General features: G+C 41.9%; 1 protein-coding gene across 3 annotated transcripts in view; it reads left to right on the top strand.

The window, feature by feature from the left end:
- LOC135780979 (protein NLRC3-like) overlaps positions 1–13,932 on the top strand; it is a 58,488-nt gene extending 44,556 nt beyond the window's left edge. For 2 of the 3 annotated variants that reach the window (XM_065291283.1, XM_065291286.1), the window contains 2 exons: positions 9,162–9,335; positions 13,633–13,932. In XM_065291283.1, the coding sequence (XP_065147355.1) occupies positions 9,162–9,335; positions 13,633–13,654 (196 nt within the window). In that variant the 3' untranslated portion in view covers positions 13,655–13,932. Of the gene's footprint in view, positions 1–9,161; positions 9,336–13,632 lie in introns of those variants that run through there. The other variant, XR_010545050.1, reaches the window with a different exon arrangement.
- Positions 13,933–24,328: the final 10,396 nt, after the last annotated feature.

Consider the following 24,328-nt stretch of genomic DNA (forward strand, 5'->3'; position numbering starts at 1 on the left):
ATAGCATAATGAACAACGCGCTATTGACTTTAGACTAGTTTTTTTCTGGTCAGTGGCGCAATTGTTTTTAGCATCAGGGATGATTTGCGCCGGAACACGCCTCCTTTTTTTGCGCTTGACCGCCCAGGGAGCGCAAGTTCATTTCCTAGTTTGCCGCCGTGCATCTGTGGAGGGAAAAAAACGCTGTGCGCCGGTGCAAAATACGAATGATACATGCGTCACTGACAAAGTCAATTACGCTGGGTGCAAGATAGGGCCCAAAAAGGGTAAAGATCAAAAAGCAGTTTATTGGGTAATCCAAGTATCATTATCCAGCCAGGCAAGGGTCAAAATCCAAATAAACACACAAAAGAAAACCGACTAGACTACAAAAAACAACAGAGCAGCCAAACGTGGCGATGATTACACAGAGTAAACAACATGAGCACACGACGAGAGACACACGCAGTGAAATAAATAGGCAGAGGAAATGAGCGACAGCTGGAGACAATCACAGCAGACGAAATGAAGAGAACAAGTGCACACGAGAGGGTAGAACACGGCCACAAAGGTAAGAACACACACAGAGCCGCCGAGCAGCCCGGGACGTAACCCTAAAGGACGGCACCGGACGGACCCGGGAAAAACTTACCTTGTCGCCGGCGAAGATCCTCAATCAGAACAGGGTACAGTATGTCCCGAGCCGATACCCAACACCTCTCCTCTGGACCGTAAATATTTAGTCCACTAAATATGAATAACCTCTGCCCCTATGACGGACATCTAGTAATCTCCTGACCGAATAGGCAGAAGCACCATCCTCTAGTTGAGGGGTGGGGGGCTTAGGGGCAGAAACGGGAGAATTAATGCGGGCAAAAATCACAGATTTAACCATGGAAACATGAAAAACAGGGTGAACCCGACCAAGAGAGGGAAGTAACTTAAGCTTAACAGTCACTGGACTGACATCTTTAACAATGCTTTATGGCCCAAAGAATCACGGAGCCAGCTTACGAGAAGGCTCACGGAGATGCAGATCCTTGGAAGAAAGCCACACTTTGTGACCACATACATAACGGGGAGATGGTCGCCGGTGACGATCAGCCACAGCTTAGGTTTGTCTGGAGTTTTTTAATAAAAGATTTCTCTATCTCTCCTCCAAGTGTGTTGACAGACAGTGGATAGTACGGCCGAGATCCTGAATAGCCCGTTCACATTGTCCATGGGGTGTGTGTGATAACCAGAAGACAGGCGGGCTGTAGAGCCGATCTGTCTACAAAACTCCTGCCAAAAACGAGAGATGAACTGAGGACCCCTATCTGAAACCACGTCGGAAGACTGTATAAACGAAAAACGTGGTTGATCAGAGTCATGTCTGTGGTAGACGGAAGTTTAGGCAGGGGAATAAAATGAACCGCTTAAGAGAAACGATCCACCACAGTCAAAATAACAGTGTTACCATCAGACGCGGTAAGCCAGTGACAAAATCAAGGACTATGTGAGGGGGATGGGCAAAGGTTTAAGCCTAACAACGAGTGGCTGATGAGAGGCTTTATTACGAGCACAAACCTGACAGGCTAACTGTCTGACATCTAAGCCCATGGTGGACCAATAAAAACACTGACAGACGGCAGCCAACGTTCTCCGAACTCCGGGATGAGTGACAAATTTGTATTTGTGACCCCACTGGATAACATCAGAGCGCAACGCCTCGGGAACCCACAATTAACCCACCGGACACCCCTCTGGAACTTTCACCCCTCGGCCGGCCTCACTCGCCACTCAACCCCACAGATGAGGGCACAGATTACCCTCCCCTCCGGAAGAATGGTTTCGGTCCACTCGGATTCTGAGTGATCGAAAAGGCGAGAGAGAGCATCAGGTTTAACATTTTTAGAACCAGGCCGTTACGAAAGGGTGCAGTTAAAACAATCGAAGAAAAGTGCCCAGCAAGCCTGTCTGGATGTTAACCTCCTGGCCGAACAGATATATTCTAAATGTTTGTGATCAGTCCAGACCAGGAAGGGCTTCGAGGTTCCCTCTAACCAGTGACACCACTCCTCGTTTGAGAGCCTCGTTTGGCTCTCAGCGAAGGCGATCGCATTATCTCTCCTCTCCTCCCCATTACCTTCACTGCTTCGCTCCTCTTGTGTCGTCTAGTCTTGTGTCTTAACTTTTGAGAGACTCTCTCCGCATTGCTCTCGAAACTAAAAAATCATGGATTTGATCAACTGGTCTCTCAACACAATTAACTCCATCTTCTCAATGAGAAGCTCAGGTTCGGGGGAACCAGTCTGCCCTGCCGGAACGTTTGCAGCTGGCTTCAGGATGGACGCGTGGGAGAATTCCTATCTTCTCTGCTTTCAGCCCCCCTTATCCAGCACTGGCCTCGGCCAAGGCCGCTGTTGGAACAACAACTCCCTCGGAAGAGCACTGCAGCGAGACCCTCTTGCGTTCCCTACTCATCTCCCACAGACACCTGCTGATTGTTGACTCTGTTTGGACCTAATCATGGTTGTCTCCATGGCAACTTGCTGTGTTAACGCTTTGACAGCATGCGGACTGAGGCACTGAGATTTAGATGCCAGGCGAAGCGATTTTCTCCAGGCCTATAAGCACATGATTTCTTACACACACACACACAAATATATAGAGTTCGACCGATTTATCGGCCGGCCGATTAATTGGCCCATTTTTTGGCATATTTAAAAATATCGTCTTTGGACGATTTTGCTGCAAAATAAGGCCGATTAATAGGCAGGCGCATCTGCGGGCACCTAAGCCTAAGGCTTATGTCTCGCGGTGCCCTGTCCGTGCAAAGATGAGGCTCATTTCATGTGATTAATGAGTGATAATGAGTTTTGTTTGCGTGACAGAGAGAGCAAAGCCACGCGCGCACGCTTTCTGTCTTTAAACTGTCTCCCTGCTTTTATTACTTAAAACAAAACTGACTCGATGGCGAAAGGTCGGAAGACCAAATCATATCCACTGAGGAAATGTTTTACGTGTTGTTACAGTAACACTTTGTTTACAGTTTTGCGCTGCTCAGCCTGGATTACAACACCATGCGTCCGATTCGCGAACTGACTCCTTTGAAAGGATTCGTTTGAATGAACGGTTGAAACAACAGATCTGTCCCAGCACTAAACTCACAAGACGTCACTGTCAGCACAATCAGTCACTTATAGCGCCTCAGAAATGAGAATGTAAATGTGTTTAGAAAGATTTGCCCTAAATAACAGTCTCAACTAAAAAACATAGACATTTACTATGTTAACTTTATGATGAATAAATAATTTACCAGGTCTACCAAATAAGGATTTTATTCTACAAAGCAATAAAAGCCATCGTAAAAAACTGATCAAAGATGATGACAGCAGAGTTTCAGGTAATATCTGTGTCTGATAAATGCATGGTGCAGAGGAGGTTGTAAAACTCTTCAGAAAGACCAGTCAAAATTTTTTTTTAAATACTTTGACTTAAAGGTATAGCGGAAGATTTTCGTTTTCCGGGTGGATCACCACTGTTATTGGTCATCCCAGATGTCAATCATTCTGATTATATGTTGAAGTATAACCGTTGTACGTGCTCGCCTCTACGTTCGCTTTCTGCACATGCGCACTTTCACGTGTATGTGTGTTGTGCTACGGTTTCAACCATTCATTGAAGGTCGAGTTCTCACTGTGTTTTTTTCAAAATGTCTGAGGGTCGCAAGAGAAAAAGTGTCTACGAATTGTATGACAAGAAGAGAAAGGACTTTAAATAAAGAAACAAGACCAGAATGTTTATGGGAGACTATTTCACACGCTGGCGTGAGCTAAAAGGACAGGTTGGGCTTCCCACGCAAAGTTTCTACTGGAAAGGTACATTTTGTCATGCTATTTGGAGAAATCCATTTAAAATCACTGCTAGTAAAAGTTGATGTAAGCTATGATTTGCGATGCTAGCCCTGGCACAAGTCACGAACCGCACAGACATGGTAAACATGTTGACAGAAACTTGTAAACAGAGCGAAGAGAAGAACTGAGCATGCTCTCTCTCTTTCTCGTGCACACGTTTTTAACAGGCGTTCCCTCTCGGGAGCATTTTTTTTTAAATATCGAGGGGCGGTTCTTTTAAATTCTTCCGCTATACCTTTAAATAGTGACATTTTTACATTTAAAATATCTGCTAATGATGAGAACATTTTGATTATTATGTACATATAGAAAATCGGCCAAACATATCGGCCATCGGCTGCCCTGATTTCTAAATATCGGCATCGGCCAGAGAAAAAGCCATATCGGTCGACCTCTACACACACACACACATATATATATATATATATATATATATATGCAATCACCACCCAGTACCCACATCCCTCGCCATCGCCGCTTTGTACCCCCCCAGCCTGACAGGTGGGTCTGGCTATCTCCAACCCCCAGCCCCCCTTATGTGTGCAAGTCGTTTGTTGTTCTTGTTGTAAGGTGTTTTGACTATGTTCTTATGTTGCTGAGGTGTTTTTTCCCTGTTCCCAAACTTTACTCCCTTTGAAGCATAGTCTGGGGGTTTGTTTTTTTTCTCCTCCTCTCCCTCATGTAATGCTGCACTTTTTCTCAATGCCCTGTCGACCTGTTCTGTTTACCCCCTTGTTTGTATGTATGGACAGGTTGATGGATTGTAATTTCGTTGTATTGTAAAGTACATTGACACGGTGCCTACCCCGACATCTGAGTTATCTATCTCCATTATAAATTGATTAGCCGGGTATGGAATAGAAAGGACAGGAGCAGAGATGAAACAGGACTTTAAATCAGCAAATTATTCCAGCGGTAACACACTTTAGTGGAATAAGAGCGGTAAGGGGCTTAGCGGTCTGACCAAAATTTCAGATGAAACAGCGGTAAAAATTGGCTGAAAAACCCAGAAATCGCTGTAACTCCTTACGAGTGTCGGGGACTGGCCAATCAGCGACTTTGGCTTTAGCGTGATTGGGACCGGGGTTCTATATTAACTTTTTTGACCACCAACCAATGTGCCTGGTGACTTTCTAAAGTTACCAGCCAATCAGCATTTCTACTTGCCAAATTTTTTCCGGTGAAAATAAGAGAAATTATGAGTGCCACTAAATGCAACAAAGATTTTTTCTCTTGCATACATAAGACAATCCTGACAAAACATGACAACATTTTCGTGATCAAACATAAGCTTTCTTTGTTTCTCTGTCGATAGACATAAAGCCTTACTGGGGCACAGCCCCCCATTTTTTGCTGACTTTTTTTGAAAGCCTGCTGTGTGCAAGAAGTGTGCAACACTTCTATACAATGTCCTTTGCTTAACCCACTATTCTACAGTGCAACAAGTACCGCGAAAGATAAATATGTATTTACAAATATTTAAGTATAATCTTCATCATACCTAACATTAGTAACATGTTTGGAGGCATAAATGGCATAAAATGTTTGGAAATAATAACAGCAGATAAATATTTTCTACATTATACAAGGATAGCAATGATTAATAACTTATTTTTACAAGAATATTTTAAGAAACCAGTCATTTTATGACTGCTATTCTAAATAATCTCAGTCATAGTAACTGTTAACTGTTATTTAAGTTAGTGTCCTAGAGTTAAATATTAGTAAACTAAATATTAATTTTATATTTGAAAATACAGAACAGTATAACACATACATATGTTGATTTTCTCAGCAACAATGTAATCCTGTAGACTTGACCAATAGTTTTCCTAAAACTTTTCCTCTAATGTTTGAGACCTGACTGGGTGAGGATGTAGTTTGTCTTATCTCCCTTAAACTCATCATCTCTTCTTTCTGCTTCTCTTTCCCTGCTTTGCACAAAACATTTCTGATGTCCATCTACAGAAGCCAAAAATTTTCCAGTCAAAATAAGATTATCATTATTATTTAGAAACTTACTTCTCGTCATGTTTTCATAAGGCGTCACCTTTTGAATGCAGTTGTGCGCGGATGAACGCAAAGACACACATGAACATGGTTAGATGCGTGCACGCGTCAGTGCGACTGCTTAGCTTTTACAAGCGTAAATTGGGTAACTATGTTGCATATAGATCTGTTTTTGCCACAATTATCTTTGTAAAGGAATATACTAGTTAACTGCTAACATTTTAACTTGAGATTTACACCTGGTGGACGCGCTCAGTTTGTTTCCATGGTTTCTCGTGCTGATGTCCCTGCAAACTGCGCGCAGCCAATCAGCATATGAAACATCATCAAATAGCATTATGGCACCGTGTTCATGGGACATGTAGGAAGTACTGCCAGAGGGATATATGACCGAGAACAGAGCTTTATGTATCATGCCTGCAATGCCTCATGCAATGCCCCATGCATCACCGGCCAAACTGGCTAGTACGTTTTTATTAACACCCGCCAAAATGAATTTTAACCCGCATTTGGCGGGTGTTAATTTAGAACCCTGATCGGGACGCATTTCCCAGGAACCCAGGAACGAAATCGATTCCTTGTGGAACTCGCACTTCTCCGCCTTGACAAATAACAGATTTTCCAATAGTCGTTGTAAAACTAGGCAAACATTTTGGGTGTGTATCTGCACAGAGGGAGAAAAGATGAGAATGTCTTGAGATACACAAAGACAAACTTATTGATCATGTCTCCCAACACTTCATTAACCATAGTTTGGAAGACAGTTGGAGCATTAGATAGGCCGAACAGTCAAACGGAATATTCATAATGCCTCAAAGGAGTATTAAATGCTGTCTTCCACTCATCGCCCTCCTTACTATGTATTAAGTGATAAGCATTGTGTAGATCTAACTTAGTGAACACACAGGCTTCCTGTAATAATTCAAAAGCAGATGACATTATTGGTAAGAGGTATTTATTCTTAACCGTAATATCATTTAACCCTCTGTAATCAATACACGGACGTGTACACGGGCTTCATTAATGTACTTGTCCATAGCCTTTCTCTCAGATTTAGAAAGGGAATAAACTCAACCTTTAGGCAGAGAAGTGTCTGAGAGCAATCGTACGATCGGTGAAGAGGTAGAGAGGTGGCTCGGACTTTACTGAACACCTGATGCAGATCAGAATACTCCGCCGGCACCCCCAAGAGATCGGCAGTTGGAGTCTGAAACACAGAACAGGACCAAGATGAGACATGACAAGACGGTTTCCAAGACAAAACGAGACAATTATGCCAATCAACTTGAGGATTATGTTTGACTAACCAATCATGCCCCAATATGAGATAAAGAAGAGTGTAAAATTCAATCTCCTCACGATGATTGCCAGGAAGAAAGAGACTTACAGGAGGGGTGCGATGGGTGATCAAAGCCATGTGTTCACCCTTTAACGTCCAAGTGAACAAAGACTTGGTTAAAGGCACAGCAGGAATGCCCCAGGATTTGGTTAACTTAGCGTCTAAAAAACTTGCTACGGCTCCAGAATCCAGTAAAGCCTGAGAATGAAAATCAGAGTTATTGAAATTAATAATCACAGAAAACTGTGTACGGGCAACTGGAGAATTGTGAACTGGAGATGCGCCCACCGGTACTCCCGGCTCTACCGGCGGGCGGAACCTTTTGCTGGACAACTGACAGCCACGGCTTACCGCAGTAGAAGCATAGCCCGTTAGAAAGGCTGTGCTGCCTCTCTCTGCTGGTAAGCCGAAGTCGTCCTAGCAGATGGTGGTGAGTGTGCGTGACTGGGTTCCTGAGGTGAGGAGACAGTGAGGTACTGATGAAATGAGTGAAAATTACTTTTTTTGATGGTGGTGTGTCTCCACCCGCAGAGCCAACTCGATCAACGCCTCTAAGGACGAAGGTACATTGTGTGATGCATTGTCATCTTGAATCTCGGGTTTAAGTCCATCGAGAAACTGGACTCGTAGGGCAGCATCATTCCATCCACTGGAGGTGACGAGAGTCTTAAATCTGATGGCATAGTCAGAAACTAAATTATTTCCTTTAATTTAATCTGACCAGCTCAAAGGCCGCCATATTGCCCTGGAGTGAATGATCAAACAATTTCAGCATTTCGTTGCGGAGGCTCTCGAAGTCCACACAGCCATTCCCCAGTCTCTCGCCCTCCCGGTGAGTAGAGTTAAAATGAAAGCAACCCTGGACGTCTCCGAGGCATACTGCCTGGTTTGGAGGGCGAAGACCAGGGAACACTGTGAAAGAAAGGTTTTGCATCCACTCGTATCCCCGTCGTAGGTGGGGGGTTCGCAGTGTGAGGCTACAGAGCAGAACCCCTTGCCACGTCAAGAGATGGACTAGAAGGAAGAATACCGCCAACTACTGACCTTACCTGCTCCAGGCAGCGTTGAAGGCCGTGAGCTGGTCAGAGAGATGCTGAAAGTCATGCGAAGCAGAGGTGAGTAAGGAGGAGTGCCAGCAGATGACCGCTCCCTGCTGGGTAAGGGCTGCTTGCATCGCATCCAGACTCTCACCACTTGCAGATTCCACTGCGTAGCGTGCTCGTACTGTAAGGAATGGAAAGTACAATACAAAAGTTCCCGACGGCCAGCCAGAGATGGAAACAAGAAATTGAGAATAATCCACAGTCACAAAGTTGCCAGTATACATTCTGAAGACAAGAACCACCGGCAGACAGCTGGAGAGAGAGACAAAAAGGTAAATCCACAAAAAGGTGAAACGGGAACTAGAATCCAGGAGCTCACGCTAAAAACAGCTAATCCTGGGAACAAACCCACTGAGGCAAAGAAAACAGACTAGACTAGAAAAACAACAGAGCAGGCAAACATGGCGATGATCACCCAGAACAAACAACACAAGCACGCGACGAGAGACATACCTGCAGGGAAATAAATAGGCAGAGGAAATGAGCGACAGCTAGAGACAGTCAAAGCAGACGAAATGGAGAGAACAGGTGCACACGAGAGAGTAGAACATGCCCACAAAGGTAAGAACATACACAGAGCTGCCGAACAGCCTGGGACGTAACAGTGTGAGTCATGAACTTAATACAGATTTATGAAGAAATGTTCATGTTGTTTAGGACATCTTACACTAATAGTCAGCTGTGTGATGGATATATTTGACGTTAAAACACACAGTGTCTCAGTTACTGAGGGATTGAAAGAAGAACATTACATGAAGGGATGGATGTTATATATTTGTGTAGAAACTTTGTAGTTTTGCATCATTTGCATAAAGTCTCTGTTCTCTACAGGTTATGGAGGTGTAATATCTCAGATGAAGGTTGTGTTGCTCTGACTTCAGCTCTGAGATCAAACCCATCATACCTGAGAGAACTGGATCTGTCTGAAAATAAACTCACAGATTCAGGAGTGAAGCTGATCTCTGATCTAAAAGCTGATCCACATTATAAACTACAGACAGTAAAGTGAGTAGAGTTCATATAAATATTAGAAATAAATGTAATACATGTTGATCTGCTGCTGTTATAGGCTGTGTCAGAGGCGCGGGAAGATATTTTCGGTAGGGGGTGCGGGGGGTTATGAAACGTATAGAATTCTAATGTTGTTCACAAGCTCTGTATTCTGCAGACCACTCTACCTATGTCTTCTTTTAAAAGCTCACTCGCCCCTCCCATCCATAAAGTAGCCTACAGCTGAGCTGACGGAGCATACAAACTATATAGCCTATTGCAACATAGTTGAGTTTAGAATCTCTGCCCGGGACGTTATTTTCCGCTACTATCCTCGGGCCGGGCCCATATAAGCATATTTTTAATCATTACTTTATTAGCCCAATTGGGGAGAAAGCTATGCGATATAATCAGAAATATTATATATAGACTATGTTTGGGCCAAAGTAACAAATGTGTCCAAAAAGTTACACAAATTACAAAATGATTTGTAATAGTTACAAAATGCAACGCAAGTCATGTGCGGAGTCTCCTCTGGTACGCATTACCGGCCATGCTGTGCTGTATGGTGGAGCTGCAATTTGAAGATGTAAAGAAAAAAGAAAAACAGGAGAATTAACTTTGAGCAAGTTTGGAGGAAAGTCGGAGGTATGCAACCAGTTTATGGACACATATGCATTCTCACTGGTGCCAGTAGTACGCCTTTTGTGTTGTCCTTTGGTTAAGTTTTTAATATTTCTAAACTCTAACATAATAACTTTATTGACATTACTCGAGTTAAGGCGATTAGTGGACCTTTCAATTCACGGGTTTCATTTAATTCTATTTTTACACATAAATGTAATATTTGTGTTTTAAGTTTTGTTTCACTTTGCCATGCCTACTGCGGTGTAAAAATAAGATATTTTTCGACTTTAAAATTCAAACATCATATCCTAAATTGTCAGAATATTTTCCATATGGATTCATTTGAATTTATAGACGTTTAACATTAAAATCGATGCATGGGAATAATTGATATTATTTTTTGAAATACCCACCACTTTTAAATGTCGCATGCATGTTCCTTATTGTACATATATAATTTAGTTCCTTTTACGTCGTTTTAATCATTTAATTCAATCGTTTTTACTTTCATTCAATAAAGCACATGTTTTGTAACATTTACAAGTGCGTTAAACACCGCGAAACAATTTGGCTATATTTTTTAAATATTTTTGAAAAGATGACGAACTAGAAAATCGTTTAACCACATTTTTCCATCGGAATATGCTTAAAATATCAAAATAGGCCAACATATTTTGATTAAAATATATTCTAAAACCATGTTAAATTATTTTAGAGTAGAAGGCCTTCTCCTATAGGCCATCCACTCTCCACAGTTCATTCTTGTTTATTTTATATGTGTTTCATTGTTGCATGCACACCTTTTTACGCATGCAAACTAAAATGTTATTTATATAGTGCGACCATTGTAAATCATGTATTAGCATACATGCATTAAGAACTAGTCTAACTAGAATTTTGCGTTGTGTGATTGAAAAAAATCCAAAATCTGAATGGCTAATACACTGAAATAAATGAAATAATTTTAAAATTATTAAAATGATCCCTCTTTTCTTCAGACACCCAAAACATGGCACACAAAATGTCTTTGTACAGAAACAAAAAAAATTCAAGAGATATTTATAAGATATAATTTTATTGTCATCGCAGTTTTAAATCTCTGCCACCAGGGGGTGCTGCAGCACCTGCAGCACCCCTACTTCCCGCGCCCCTGGGCTGTGTATCCTTTAAACCCAACAAACAGAAAATATGAAATGTTCATGAACAACACTTGATGCTTTGTCAGATCACCACAATAAGAATTCAGTCCAATGTCTGAGTCTGGACTGTGTAATAAAACCGAATTTACAGCGTACCTATTTGTAACAAATGAGTACCTCTACAGTACGTGCTTGTAGGTATAAGGGAATAATTAATCATAGTTAACACAGCATCATCAGTGCCCCTATTTCGTGTATATGCAAACTGCAGGGGATCAACAGTTGAACCAACAGATGACATTAGATATTTAACAAGAATTCTTTCCATAGTTTTACATAAAACAGATGTTAACGCTAGGGCGAAGATCATTTACAGTATGAACTAAAGGCCCTTTGGGTACTGGAATTATCAAACTTTCTTTCCATGAGGGAGGTACGGTTCCAGCTTGCAACAAAGACTGGAATATCCTCGTCAAAACACATTTCAGTTGGTGACAGCAGCTCTTTAACACTTTGCCACTAATCCCATCAGGCCCCCTAGCTTTACCAGGCTTTATCTTGGAAATGGAAGCAACCACATCCAACTCTGTCAAATTAATAGGGGTGCAATTTGGGATGGTCTGACAAATGCTATTACAGTTCAAACTGCTAGCATCAGTATCAAATCTGTTAAAAAAGTGTAGTGTTGTAAAGATATTTTGAAATAAGTTGTTTTTAAAATAAAAATCACAATATTGTGCATGTGTATGGTATTTAATCTATATATTTGCTATTATGTTTAATGTACTTCCCTTAAAACACAGATAATCAAATTAAAGCAACTGCACTTTTGCTATTATAAACATGGGCGTAGATTTAGGGTGGGACGCTAGGGACATGTCCCTAGCAATATTCAGGGAAGACTGAATTGTCCCTAGCAATAATTTCGACCAAACAATTAATCTGTATTTATATATAACCACTTTCGTCTGGTAAGTAGCGAATATGAAAAAATCTGAATAAAATAACAAAAAATCATTAAACCTTATTACCAAACGTAAGTCATACTTACCATGTAATATTACAATAGGTACCCCGTAGTTATAAAATACTTAAGAGTATAAATCATTTATAATTTTCCATATTCTTTCCACCTTATTACCGCGACTTAACATATTATTCCCTTATACCTACAAGCACGTACTGTAGAGGTACTCATTTGTTACAAATAGGTACGCTGTAAATTCGGTTTTATTACACAGTCCAGACTCAGACATTGGACTGAATTCTTATTGTGGTGATCTGACAAAGCATCAAGTGTTGTTCATGAACAAAATTCATATGCTTATGCAAGAATCCTCTTTTTAGATTTTACATCAGCTTTTAATACAATGAGGATCGATATTTTGTTAGAACGGTTAATATCCATTGGTGTTAACGGGTATGTGGTTTTGTGGATTAAGGACCTTTTGTTGTCCCGGACTCAGAGGGTACAGTATAATGACCAGATGTCAGATGTATGTACTGTTAATACGGGGGCCCAAGGAAGTGTCATATCACCCGTCTTATTTTCAATATATATTAATAATTTTATGATTAACAACTCCAATTTTAAACTTTTTAAGTATGCAGATGACATGGCTTTGGTAGGACTTTTTAAAAAAGGTGATATAAATGAGTCAGCTGAATATGTGAAATATGTTAAGGGTCTCCTGGGCTGGTGTAATGATAGTGCACTAGTATTAAATATAAAGAAAACCAAGGAATTAGTTATAAGTCGCACTAGGCAAGATGTTGCAATTGTGCCAGTATTGATAGAGGGTCACCCGGTTGAGATTGTTGATAATTTTAAATATCTTGGCACATATATAGACAGTAAGTTGAATTTTATTGATAACACTAATAATATTGTGAAAAAATGCATGCAACGATTATTTCTAATACGGAGAATCTGTAGGTTTGGAGTAAGTCACAACATATGGGAGATTGCCTACAAATCGTTTGTGGAGAGGGTGTTGACATAATTTAACTGCATGGTATGGGCATCTAAATTGTAAGCAGAAAAATAATCTGGCAAGAGTTACTACTACAGCTTGTAAAATTACTGGAAGACCACAGAGTAAGTTGGGTGAGGTTTACGCCTCAAGATGTGTTTTGAAAGCGGAGAATATATCAAAAGACCCAACTCATCCTCTGTGTGATCAGTTTGTTTTACTGCCCTCTGGGAGATGATTTTTAATGCCTAGAGCAAAGACAAATATCTATAAAAGATCCTTTGTACCCTCTGCAATCGGTTTTATTAATCAAAAAGGTATGTGATTTTATTTAATGTTATCTTTGTGTTTTGTAGTATGTGTTTGTATGAGTGTCTGGTTTTGCTGGTCAAAGACAAATTTTAACCACGGTTGACAATAAAGTTGTATTGTATTGTATTGTATACTATATACACATATCAATACATTCATCTCTTACATTGACATTAAATATTCAGAGGAAATAGATGAAATGTGTTTTGACACTGATGATTTTCTGATGTCTGAATGTCTTTCACTTTCATTTTTATTCAGGACTCATAATCAGAGACGGTAAAAATGTTAAGATGTCTGATCTTCAGTATTATCTGATGGTGAATATGAAGACCCAATAGTGACATCACAACTTCAAATCAACACAGACTGAAAACACAACAACACCTCAAACTGATTACAGTGTTTTAAAACAAATTATAAATCCTATGACGGGATTAATAAAATAAATATTTGTTTGGGTTCTGTGTTTATTGTTTGCTGTTAAAACATTTGTAAGTTGCTTTAAATAAAAGTGTCTGCTAAATCAAATAAATGTAAATATAAATAATAATCTGGCTGAAGTGATAATAAAACTTTCAAAAAAAAATTCCAATTGCAGGTTTTATTTTATTAAAGAATATCCACATACAGGCAAGGGTCAATAGCCTGGCAAACAACAAAGATAATCCAAAAACTTAGTCAATAATACAGGCCTAGGTCAGGGCAGGCAGCAAACAATCATAAACACGATAAACAGACACAGGTCAAAACAAGGCACAATACAGAACAGGGGTTGCAGAACAGAGTAATAGGTTGAATACACTCAGAAATGCAGACAAGGGTACCAAGACTTAGCAATGAGTGTGAGTGTGATTTAAATAGTCCAAATAATTACAAACAGGAAACAGGTGTGGTGATGAACTGACTAGGCCAAGGGATGATGGGTAATAGCAGGCACGTGCACACATAGACATCAAAGGGGGCTTGAGCACCTGCCCTTTTTATTCCTGGAGAGAAAGTGCCCTTTTTTTCTTGGGTGCTTTTTAAAAAAGAATAATAATATGATGTTTATTCATATAACAACTGATGTCTGTCTGTTTCTTGTGTTTTTTACTTGTTGCTTATTTAATTTAACATGAATTTATTCAGGAATCATTTAAATGAGATTAAACTTATATAAAGAAAAACAGCGCTATTTGTGGCACACAAACGGTTAACAGATGAGTCCCGCCTCCAAAATTCACATCGCTAATATGATTGGCTTTACCTTTCCTTAGTCCCGCCTCTCTAACTTACTTTGCTTTATGATTGGCTTGTCTACACTCGTGCTGCATCATTCGCGCTTCAAGCGCCAAAGCTCAGCCTGAACGAGACGCGATCATGTGCATGATTATGCAGGCAGCTACCGGTAAGTGTGTGAGGAAGAAAGCATTTTTATATTAACAGTTTTATGCACAAAATATGGGACACGTTGTTACACATAACGATTCAGGGACATTGTTTTCCACGACAATCCCATATTAACCTGAAGAGTTGCAAACTTGTAACAGTGTAGTGTATGTAGTTTAAACAGACTGCTCAGAAAATAATAAAGCACAAACAATAAAATAATTGCTAACTGCAGTAGTAAGCTTTTTTGTTTGCGTTTTTTGTAATGTCTGTTAAATAAGTATAATGTGTTATATAGCGGAGTGCTGGAGTAGATTGGGAAGAAATCTGATGGTTCAGTATTTTACTTGCCCAGTCTGAATTTTCACTGACATCACAAAAAAGTAAAATATAAAATACAAATAAAATAGGCCTAATCTATATTTGTTGTTTCTGACATGTGTAACCCTCATAAATATGAAACCTAAGATTAAAGGTGCCATAGGATGTGTTGTCATAATATGTTAAATTGTTCTTTGACAATTACATAGAAGGTATGTGGCTTTATTAAGTGCAAAATTATCCAGAAACGTTTTTACATGTCTATTTACAACCCTAGAATTTGTCATTTTAATTAAATGGTCTATTTTTGCCCTATTTGAAAGGGTCATGAATAATAATGTTGAGCTCTGCTCTGATTGGCTCTGCTCTGAGAGGCTCATGCCAGAAGCTCACATTAGTAAACAGACCTTATATTTTGAGCCCTTATCAGACAAAAATACATTTTGAGTAACAACTAACAACTAATCAGCTAAACGCTAGCATATGATATAGCATTTATTGGCATGTAGCGCTAACTCAGCAGTCACAACTTTGTTTTTAGCATTTTAACAAATTTGTAATTAATGTGTAATTTAATGTTTTCAAAACATGCACATTGTGTAATGGCTTCCTTTGCTGCTCTATAAACCTAGAATACTAAGGAGACCATGGTGTCTGTGTGAACTGATTATTTTGTAGACATCTTTTGAAAATGAAACAATTGCATGAGTTTGAGGAAGATAAAATTAATTAACTTTTTTAATAATTTTTTTAAAAAGGAAGTCAGAATTATTATTACATATACATAATTATGAAAGGTGCCCTTTATTTCACTTGAGCCCCTGCCCCTCAAAATGTCTGTGCACGTCCATGGGTAATAGAGTCCAAAGGGTTATGTGTGGGAGAAGCCTCTACAGGCCAGCAGAGGGAGCCATGCTGGCCCTCAATAAAGAGCCCCACCCCTAGGAGTGGATTCCAGACACTCCCTAAGTAGAACCGGAGAGTGGTGGAGTGGAGGCGGAACAGGGGGTGGGATGGTGGGCTAAGTCCATGTAATGGCAGAGTGCAAGGAGGCCAAAGCAGAGCCGGCAGAGGGCTAGGAGGCCAGGGCAGAGCCGACAGAGCAAGAAGCCAGATCCAGGGTGGAGCCGCAGGCGGAGCCAAAGTGCAGGGTGGCCCTGGAACCCATGGTGGTGCTGGTGGTTTCAGGAACCCAGGTGGAACTGGAGACCAGGGTGGTACCCATATAAACACCAGCAGTGTAGATTTAATGCTGGTAATTTTGCTGTGCAGTGTATTTAATGTTGGACTGGTCGGTTAAATGTTTTAATTTGTTTTACCTATATACATACAGTCATTATAGTGCAAAAAATACTTACCCTACTGAAAATTCCAGCTAAGATCAGCATAAGCTGGTGAGCTGATTTAGCTGGTCTCCCAGCTAAACCAGTTAGCTGGTTTTGCTGGTGTAGCAAGCTGGTCTAGCTGTGCCTTGATCACTTTTTAAACTGGTCTAGCTGGACTTTCTTTAATTAAGATGTATTTTCTTGATGTGCAGAATGACCTAGGAAAATAAGTCTATTTTTAGACAAAAATATAATACATTTAATATATAGAATTTAAAAGTAAATTATTGCTTAAAACAAGCAAAAAAATCAGCCAATGAAATAAGAAAAAATTTCTTGAAATAAATTTACTTTTTCATAAACACTAAATTCAAGAAAAAAAATCCATCTGCAAATTATAATTTTTTTTGCTTGTTTAAAGCACAAATTTAATATTTCTCATCTAAAAACTAGATTTATTTTCCTAGGTCATTTTGCTCATCAAGCAAATACATCTTCATTTAAGAATTTTTAGATATTTGTACTGAAAATACAAAACAAAAGTTTTAACAAACAAACCTTACAAAAATATACTGGTGTGCATCTTGAGGTAAAACAATGGCACTGATATGTGTTAAAATATGTTAGTACAAGGTGTTTTTAAAGTAAAGCTGCTCAAACATGCATTTTAGTCTGGGACTAGAGTAAGCCCTGTCCGCGAAACGTCTCGGTTACTATCGTAACCTCGGTTCCCTGAGAAACGGGAACGAGACATTGCGTCAGTAGCTGACGCTATGGGAGAGGTCCTCCTCTCTCCCGATTTTGAAGCTTTTTTATAGAACAACGCCAGTGTACTGGCTAATGACTGTCATGATGACGTATAGAGGCGTGGCTTTCGCCGCTATATAACGACCGTCTCTAAGGCATATCGACAGATCATTTCGACTGAACAACAGAAGAGCTGATCTGAGCAGTGACACGGCAGCTTGCGCATTGTCTCGTTCCCGTTTCTCAGGGAACCGAGGTTACGATAGTAACCGAGACGTTCCCTTTCGAGAACGGTCTCTCGACATTGCGTCAGTAGCTGACGCTATGGGAGACTGTATAGAACCGCGCCGTGAGAACAGCGAAGAGCAGCCCCAGTGGAGTTTACTCAAACCCATGCACCACAACGCTTAGCAGTAGCACATAACACAGTCCTAGCACAGTCTGTGTAAGCCAACGTGAAAAAGACTGGATGCCTCTAGGGACCCAATCAGAAACTCGCCCTGACCCAGGGCAGAGTACATACAGACACAGCCAGCATATAGATCTTATCGCTGCACTACCCAGGGCAGCAGATAAGCACAATGCAACAAAAGACCAAACGGTCAGGCTTAGCACAACGCAAGCTATAGCAAGCATACCTGCATTCGGCATCTGCTGGCGTAGCATAAAATGCACATCAGGATAGCTAGTGCAAAAGAAACGAAGATGAAGTGAATACAGCTCCATACCTCGACATCAGCAGTAACACAGTAGTACTGGCAACATGCGGTACACACTGTGAATACACGTTAACCACGCGACTGCAGACACACACCACAATCTGAGAGCGGAGGCGACGTGTCGCCCTCCCTCATCACCCAACCAAGCAGCTGACTGCAAGATGGGGCGAGAGAAACTCACAGAGAGAGCTCGGAAAGCCCCAGCAAATGCATCGCATCCAAAGCAATATCCTATATTTACAAAGAGTCTGCTCCAAACACTGCCACTGTATCACAAAGAGTTGCTCAGACTGCCGTGTCGGGTCGAGCACTCAGATGAACATATAAAGCCTAGCCGGGCATAGCTCATTTAGAGCCATAATAAAAGGCAGATTTTAACCGGCTGCGCTCTAACAGCGCTGCAGGTGGTTTGAGGCACCTAACGGGTAAACATAAGAGGAGCGAGGTGACCGCTTCACTCACTTAATTCTAATACCCGATGGTGCCCAGCCACTGCGTGCCCAGAGGCATTGTGCAAAACGCCCTCGAGGTAGACAGCCTGTATCGCGGCCAACTACCCGCTGTTGTAAAGGTAGAACACTCGACACGGGACACCGTACCGGGTCATAAGCATTCACTTCACACCCTTATGTGTACAGCATAAGAGGGGCGCTGAGTAGAAAGGGCTCGCGACTCTCGTATGCGTCTCAAAGCACAACACAACCGAGTCTAAGCCATCATATAACACCCCCACAAACAGAGTGTACAGCGTGCTGGAGTGCCCTTACAGAACCGCAGCTGATTCGGTCAGCTCGGGGACCTGAATAACTGATCATCTCCCCAGTTCCGCGCTTACCAGCAGCAGAACCCAACTGGGGCACACAACTGCTGGCGCTTGGCCAAGCATAATGTGTTCCCTACGGGAGTGCAACTGGTCGAAGCACAAAGCGTGTATTCTCTCCTTGTTGTGCACAGATCCAGTAAGCCCGAACTAAACTCAAATCAGCTTACACCCTCAGCCACATCCGTGCCGCATCTGTGGCGGGCGGGACATGAGATACCAAATGGGGAGCAGATAGGCGAGCGGCTGCCAACACCTGACCACTTAACAGTGTCAAAGGGGGGTCAGGGCAACATGTAGCATACTAGGAGCGTCTGCCGTGCACTAGTGCGCACTCCTGAGAGAGACGGGTTCGCATCGAGCCTGAGTCCGAACCACAAACAATCACACAACATATAGCTGGCTTGCAGACTGTCCTCCTATGCCCACACACACAGAGAAAATTACTCAAGAAAAAGAGTGCTCCTGCAACCGGTCGGCAATATCTAGGAGTATGAAGCGCAGCTGCCCACTCTTAAATGAGAAAGCGCCGCAGCAAGTGAACATGTGCGTCCAAACAATACCATCATGAAGCACCACCATAAGTGCACTAAACCGTGCACTTAGGCCTTCGATCCCAATGGAACCATCGCCCTAGGCCGAGATAGTAGCAGCTATACAAGCCGCTCTAACCCACTCGTCAGGCACGTACTCCGATGCACAGTCACAATTGCTAGACCAGGTACCGGTGCACTGCACCGAAATTGTGACGTGACCAACGCCAACTTGGGTGGTCTGACGTCAAATTAACACAGAATCCGGAAAAAAGTAAAAGGATTCAGCCAAACCCATACGGCTAGGAAAAAGGGGGTAAACACTGCCGAATGATCGGAGTGTTGGGCCCCATAAGAACATGTCTAGCAATGGCTCGCCGCACGCATGCGGGTGCCCATTACATGCTGTCCGCTATATAAGAACCAGCCGCTAAACACAGGCATGTGGGGTGGGTCAGGGATGCTACGAACCCATGGCAGACTGAGCGAGGCATGTATGTGCCTGGAGCTACGGCTGAACCACAGAGGTTTATATGTCGGGCACGACCAGTCAAACCTGCCACAGCACACCACTTGGGAAGGCTGGATGCAGGATACAAACGTGAAAAGATTAGATTCCACGCACATAGGAACACTTAGCAACAGCTTGCCGCGCACACGCAGGGTGCCAGTTGCACACTGTGTTTGGAAAACTATGCTGCTGTGTAACGCAGAAGTGTAGGCAGAACGTCACCGTAGTGTGTGGACGTTATGAACTCCTGAACTGTACTGCACAGTGCGCAACGCGGACGTGCATGAACAATGTAGCGGAGCGATTCGCTATTGGGCACAGGATATGTGCTGTAGATACACAGAACTGTAGACACAGCTCGCTGTTGGACGGAGCTGGATACAGAACTCAGCGGAAAGAGAGACATATTCTCATACACTGAAACACAAAGTAACGGCCAGTTACATACTGTGCAAAACCAAGTCTGGGTCTGCAGCAGCTCAACGCTTGGACTGAGCCGTGAGCAAAACCCGAGCAGAAAGGAGTGACATCTCCTTATGCACTGAATACGTAGTAACGGCTCGCCGCGCATGCGCCGGGTGCCAGTTACATACTGCGTGCTGTGAACTTGGATTACTTAACTGAAACGCACAGAGCGTAGCACCGCTGTGTATTAACAGAGAAGTGAGCGAACACTGTTGCGCACAGGCTTACGTGTATTGATATACAGAGCCCATGCATAAATGAGTGTAATCTCCTTATGCACTGAAACACATAAAAACGGCTCGCCGCGCATGCGCCAGGAGCCCGTTACATATTGTGTGCTGTGAACTAGCCGTAAGGAATGCAGGGCAGAACGTCACCGGCTGTACAGTGACGCTGTGAACTCCCAAATTGTACTGCACAGTGCACAACGTGGACGTGCATGACAAAGTAGCGGAGTTATCATCCGTAGGGCGTATGCATACGTGTTTAAGTACACAGTGTAAAACCATAACCACAAATAATCATGGCTATGACAACCATTTTTTCAAACACCCATGGGTAGTATAGTAATTATGGCTTGGTGATATTAATCAATACACCATAAGACCATGGATACACTTTACTACAATTTCGTAGGGGTAGGGTCTGCAGCCGTACGCTGCTTGACGGGGACAGACCCAGCACTCGAAAAAAAAAAAGAGAGACATCTCCTTTAACACAGAAACAGTTGCAACAGTTGGCACGCGCACGCAGGGTGCAGTTACGCATGTTTTTGCGGGGTGACCGCTGTATATCACAGGCGCGTGAGGTAAAATATCGCCGAATTACGGGGACATTGTGTACTTCACCTACTTCATGCATCCTGCACCGACGTGCAATACATGGCAGCAACCCGCTGCTGCACAGCTGGGGCATAACGCTTTAAAAATATGCATCCGTATCAGCTCGTTGCCTAACTAGACAAAGAGCGAGGAGAGAGAATATATCTCTCCTCGATGCAAGTCTACATAACAGTTACCCCCTTTGTTATGTAGCCCGTGTGACGGGTATATTTGCGAGAAGGGTTTAATGTTATGTATTAAACATCGGAAAGGATCGCTACGCTGGGCGAGGGATCACACTCGATATAATTTGCCTTTTTTCTCTCCGTAGCGCGTGTGTAACGGGCACAACGAGAGCGAGGCCGGGCGCTATGCGCTGTGTTTTGTCCGCAGGGGGTTATAAATCGTATATATTATACATATTGGTTCCCCACGTACACATAGTGAACTGAATAAATGCTGCTTGAATCTATGACGGTCCGCTGTGTTTCAGCGGCCATCAGACGCAACACATCAGAGCCCAACAGCTAACACGAATTCCCGTCGTCACCCGGAACAGCCAGGGGGACGCGAAGAATTCCAGTGCATTGCTGCATGAACCACACACGCTGAGGGCAAATGTTCACTCTCTATTCACCCTGTTCTTAGCTGATAGCCAAGTTGCAAAGCAGACCCCTAAACGCTTTACGTCACGCTCGACGGCATATGTAGTGATGTAGCCTGAGCGCGCAAGGGAAGCATGTGCTTCGCAAGGCAAACCGCTATAAACAGGCTCATTTTTGTCCGAAACCCGTGAGAATCGGCCAAAGTGCGCTTTATTGTACAAGCAAGACACCAAGAAATTATGCTTACTCTAGTAAACAGCCACGGTGCAGCGCTTGTACAGACTTGTGAAGGGTTTTGAAATGTACAAGGGGGTGCGCGCCGTGCTCGTCCACGACAGGCCCCGCTGAAATGAGGTCTGTCATGTCTGAGCAGTGACCGTAGCGTGCAGGGAAGCGGCCGAAGCACGCTGTGATAACATAATACAGAGAAACCCCGGGATTTAGTTTATTGTGAATGTATTGTGCACACTGTGGCATATTCCGCACTGCATATGTGGGGAAGGGATGCTTATGCACGTCGCCGCCCCGCTTCCATAGCCTCAGCTCGGGGGAAGCTTATAGGGCGGAGTGTCTTACACTGCCCTTCTCTGTCTGCAGCTCGCCTGTGACGAGCACCTTCAAGAGCGGGCTGTGAGCTGTGAGGGGTCGTTATGCCTTAGAGACGGACGTTATATAGCGGCGAAAGCCACGCCTCTATACGTCGTCATGACAGGCATTAGCCAGTACACTGGCTTTGTTCTATAAAAAAGCTTCAGAATCGGAGGAGAGGAGGACCTCTCCCATAGCGTCAGCTACTGACGCAATGTCGAGAGACCGTTCTCGAAAGGGAACAAGCCGAAATAATAGAAGTAACGAGGCGATTTTTAAAATGTAAGGAGTAGAAAGTACAGAAAATTGCGTGAAAATGTAAAGAGTAGAAGTAAAAAGTCGTCTGAAAAATAATTACTCCAGTAAAGTATAGATACCCAAAATATCTACTTAAGTAAGGTAACGAAGTATTTGTACTTCGTTACTTGACACCTCTGAAAAGGTTCATGTAGCAGTAAATGTAAAATCCATCTCTTGTGATGTGAAGATGATCTCTGGAGACAGAGCTGATCTATTCTGAGTCTCTTCATCCTGACAATGTAAATGTGATTTTCACTTCACACTCCCAGTGTCACTGTTTGATTGTTAAATCATCTGAACTGAAACAAACCAGTTTCACTTCTCTTAAATGAAGGCATTAGTAAGTTATGAAGTTATTTGCATACCATTTTATATTTCTCATAAACATTTAATATTTGTTATGGGTTGTGCTTGCCAATTCATAACAAAATATAAAGTGTTATTTCCATTGGAATAAACTGATTTAGTAAAAAATAATTTCCTCTCTTTTATTCTCATTTGAAGTTGAGGAGTCTGCATATGGTTTGATGAATAAGCAGTATGAACAGATGGATGTTAAAATAATCGGTGTTTATCTTATCATAAATACATACCTGTATAAACCTTAGCATGATTTCTGTTGATCATAAGATGATGTTGTGTTATTTGTGTGATCAGTGTTGTGTGTTGTGTGTTATTGTGTTGTATGATCATCTGCAGTATCTGTCAGGTGTATGAGTTCAGTCACTGTGAGTCTGACTGACAGAGGTTTTTGTATCACTCTTTATCACTGTGTCAACACATAACTATTGTGAAAACTCTGACAGTAATAATCTCCTGAATCTTCAGTCTGAACTCCACTGATGGTCAAAGTGAAATCTTTTCCAGTGTTTGCTGTTCCACTGCCACTGAATCTTGATGGAGTTCCTGACTGAAGGTTTTTTATGTAATATATGAGGAGTTTAGGAGTTTCTACAGGTCTCTGTAAGTACCGGTATAATTGGGTGCTATATATTCCTTCATCTATATGACACTCTATTGTAGCTGTTTGTCCTTGTTGAACACTTTTTACTTTTGGTTGAGTCAGAGTTACTCCTCTCGATTCTATAAAAGACAAAATAAAACAATTAGTTCATAAAACATTATAGTACTAAAAATGAACATAAACACAGCTACACCAGAAATAATAACAACTCCGGTTAATTCTTTCATTTCTCACCCAAAATAAAAATTGAAAGTGTCCAGATGAAGATGATGATGAAAGTCATTGTTGTTCTTTTGGTTTGTGTGATGATGAAGATTCTGTTCTGTTCTGATCTCAGTCATGAAGTGTTAAACTCACAGCACTATAAACACTCACACATCACTGAAGCATGACAACACAATGCAAACAAGTGGGCAGGATTTTAAGCAAACTGTGCCAAAAATAAACATATTGTAATAAACCGTGTAAAAACTCATTAAACAGATGGCAGCAGGATGTACTATAGCAGGGGTGTCAAATCTATTTAGGCTGAATGTCAGATCTGGAGCAAAACTTTATCATACTGACATATACACAATAAAAGACAACTAGGCCACAAACTGTTCTGAAGTAAAAAGTGACTGATGATTTTTTAACAGCTGATGCTACTAGATCATTTTCTCTATCATCTGTGGTGGTTGAGGAGAATCTCCCTTTCATATGTAAAGCGCTTTGAGTGCTGCAGAAAAACACTATATAAATGTAACAAATTATTATAATTATTATCCATCCTAAGCTGGTAGACTTGTTATGTGTATTTATAACTGCATGTTCATAGAGACAATTAATGATGAACTCTGTAGCCACGGCCGAACATACCAGACTTCC

This window comes from Paramisgurnus dabryanus, chromosome 23 (genome assembly GCF_030506205.2).
Source record: "Paramisgurnus dabryanus chromosome 23, PD_genome_1.1, whole genome shotgun sequence".
NCBI lineage: Eukaryota > Metazoa > Chordata > Actinopteri > Cypriniformes > Cobitidae > Paramisgurnus > Paramisgurnus dabryanus.